At 37.3% G+C, this 3,256-nt stretch overlaps 1 protein-coding gene across 1 annotated transcript; it reads right to left on the bottom strand.

Moving 5' to 3' along the window:
• Positions 1 to 932: 932 nt before the first annotated feature.
• Positions 933 to 2,552, bottom strand: LOC131874826 (uncharacterized). Its single transcript, XM_059218745.1, has 2 exons — positions 1,880 to 2,552; positions 933 to 1,486 (listed from the first exon to the last, which is right to left on the bottom strand). Exons 1-2 carry the CDS (start codon positions 2,550 to 2,552, stop codon positions 933 to 935), a joined length of 1,227 nt encoding a protein of 408 aa, XP_059074728.1.
• Positions 2,553 to 3,256: the final 704 nt, after the last annotated feature.

Here is a 3,256-nt window from a genome sequence, read left to right on the forward strand (position 1 = left end):
ATTCATATTGAACATATCCAAATCTGTAGCCAAAAAAACACCATCACCAATCTTAATTGTTAACCAATTGTTTAGCATGGTACAAGTCTTCAATAGTGTCCTTTATTTCGATGAACCTATCTATTTGTATGTTTTTATTATAAGTTGCAACCCAAATAAAAGTTAGAACAAGAAAAAATTGTTCCTGACACCTAATATTTGAGCTTATCAATCAAGCTCTATATCAAATTAAAAGAAGTAGAAGTGTAAAATATGCTTAATATACTAATTTATGACAAAAGGTATGTGAAAAAATAATAATTGCAAGAAAATAAAAACAAAAACCATACCACATCTTAGTGATTTGTGCAAAGAAAACCCTTTAAAGAGAAAAATCCCAATACAAAGAAACTTATTGTGTTATTCAATATCAAATGGTAGACGAGCTTTTTCTAAAATTTTGCTCCGAAACAATACTGAGCATTAAAGAATATGTTGAGCTAGAAGAAAATGTCAATCCTCGAAAGGTGCCCTTCGATAAGGATTCCTTATTTTCAAGATCTCCTCCTTTATTATGTTCCATTCTTATCCAAATTTCATTCAATTATTTACACATGACTAGTTTGAATCTATTATTTATCTTTATTTCTTAAAGAATTACAAACATAAGCTAAAATATTGTCATAACATCACATCATTTTATTTCTATATCATCATCATACCAAAAACACATAATCACATAAACACAAACTGAAATCAAATTATTGATAAAAGATGTCCTTGCAATAATCAGTTATCCATATTCTCTTACGACTATGACAAAATATGAGATCAAAATTTAAAGGTGGTCTAGGAGCTGGAGGCTATAAAAAAACGAATCCCTCTGGATGCTCCTCTGCTCTCCCTTGTGCCTCTCTCAAGCTAACATTCTCCATTGTCAATGCATCCATCCTCTACGGTACTTGTATATCTGATACTCTCATCTGACGAAGTGTCTCGAGCTCTCCTCGCAAACGATCTTGGCCTGTTTCGAGTCCATCTATCTTAGCACATAGTTGCTGCATACGATCTTGCTCTTCTTTGAGTCCATCTATCTTAGCACATAGTTGTTGCATCTCTATCTGATGAATTGTCTCGAGCTCTCCTAGCACACGATTTTGCTCTACTTTGAGTGCATCTATCTTAGCACATAGTTGTTGCACAGGATGTTGCTCTACTTTGAGTGCATTTTTCTCGGCAAATAGTTGTTGCACACGATCTCGCTCTAATTTGAGCGCATAATTCGTAGCATATAGTTGTTGCAGCTCTATCTGCATTTGTCTCTCCCTCTCTCGGGCCTGATCAGGTTGGATCTGCAGACTATTCCGTTCTGCTTGAGCTTGGTCTCTCTCAGTTAGGGCCACACCTCTCACAAACTCTGCCCTTGCTAATCTCTCATAAAGTTGATCCATCTCTACCATAGCAGCATATATTTTTTCCATGGCCCTATCGCACTCTCGAGTGTTAGCTGCGAAACACAAAAACCAAAAAATGTTAGTTCCATGTATCTCGAATCACAAGAAGCTCTAACTATTTTCTAAACACATACTCATCTATGTTTATGAAAACTCAGCGCGCGCAAAAACATATTTGATTTATGTGATTATTAACAGGTCTGACTGTGGTGTAATGACTATCAGGTTAATTCAGCAGTTGTGACATTTAGAATTCTTAAAAAATGTGATCTAATCCTGCCTGAGATATTTGAAAGGAAAAGAAAAGAACATTTCAAGGCAGCCTATAATCTCTGCCAACATTCCGAAAACTAAGAAACCTTTAAGGTTGACCATAACCTAGAAAATTTAATTATCAAACAGTAAATGGCAAACCATAATGCAGTAACTACGAAAGAGAGACTTACCAGTTACTGAAGATGCAGTTCTTGTTGCAGATGCCTCTGAAGACGATAAGGTAAAACGGGGATATGCAGCGGAATTGGTAGTGGAAGTTGGTCCTGATGAAAATGACATCCCAGATGTTGGTACGGTTACAGCAGCAGAAGTAGTGGTCTGTGCTAGTGCAGTCCCTTCACCAGATAAAGGAATTGTAATTGTAGGTGCACTGGTGGTTGATGAAGACGAAGCAACAGTTCGAAACGCATTTGATGGTTGCGATACAGAGGAGGATTGAGTTGCTGAGGAAGTGGGCGGATTTCCCACCTGAGTGTTGGAAGGCGTGGGTGGAGTAAATGCTATGCCCGGAGTGCGGAAAGACAGATCCACATCCAGAGCAGAAGATTGCGAAGGGATTGCAAAGAATGGCGTAGGTGGACAAACCGCAGGGGCGTCGAAGAGAGCCGTAGACGGGTAAGCCGTAGCGCCGCCGAAGAGAGGCGTAGGCGCGTAATTCGCAATGCGGGGGAAGGATGGTGCAGGCGCGTAAGACGCAGTGGCACCAAAGAAAGGCGTAGGCGCGTAACCCGCAGTGGCGATGAAGGGGGTACCAGGGGCGTAAGTCGCAGTGACGCCGGGGAGAGGCGTAGGTGTATCAGCCGCAGCGACTGATACGGGGAATTCGAATCCTCTGTTCGCCATGGCTAAAGTTCAAGTAATGCCGAAAAAGGATTAAAATTGAAAACTGAATCCTTGGACCCTAGGGTTTTGTAAAATAAACAATCTGTTGCTCCTGTAAGCGTGTTACCTGGTTTGGTTTGTTAAAGCATTCTCCACTGGGCTTTATATGATATCATAGGACACCAGTTGGGTTGGGTAGGATTGGCCGACCATATAGTAATAGAGGATTTATTATTTTATTTTAAAAAAATCTTTAAGAACGTAGGGCTAGTGTATATTTGTGCTAATTATTTATTATAATTTTGCAGTATTGTTAGTTGAAAATTATATTATTTTAATTATATTTGTGTCTTATAAATTATAACTATTTTATTTGAAGAAAATGATATTTAATTATGAAATATTAATTATAATTCTAATTTTAATAATATAGTATTAATAATTATTTAGGTTATTTAGTGTGGTTATTGTTTATTAAAATTAAGTATTTCTCATTGTTATCGTATCTATGGCTTGTAGAATGATACTTTGGGGGAAGGCAATTAGTTCTTTAATGACGTTTGAACTGGCTTAGTCTCAAGTCTTATAATTGACAAGATATAGAGTAGGGTTTCTTTTATAAAATATATAAAATGTGAGTTTGTTTTTTAATCTGCAAAGTAGTTTTATTATGTTCTCTTGGTTTTGTATGAGAGCATGGAGGCAAAACAAAGCATTTGGTATTT

The sequence above is a fragment of the Cryptomeria japonica genome, chromosome 4, assembly GCF_030272615.1.
Source record: "Cryptomeria japonica chromosome 4, Sugi_1.0, whole genome shotgun sequence".
Taxonomy (NCBI): domain Eukaryota; kingdom Viridiplantae; phylum Streptophyta; class Pinopsida; order Cupressales; family Cupressaceae; genus Cryptomeria; species Cryptomeria japonica.

Coding starts and splice junctions, on each gene's coding strand:
- LOC131874826 (XM_059218745.1), bottom strand. CDS start 2,552: ATGGCGAACAGAGGATTCGAATTCCCCGTATCAGTCGCTGCGGCTGAT. Junction 1,487..1,879: donor AACTGCATCTTCAGTAACTG/GTAAGTCTCTCT, acceptor TGTGTTTCGCAG/CTAACACTCGAGAGTGCGAT.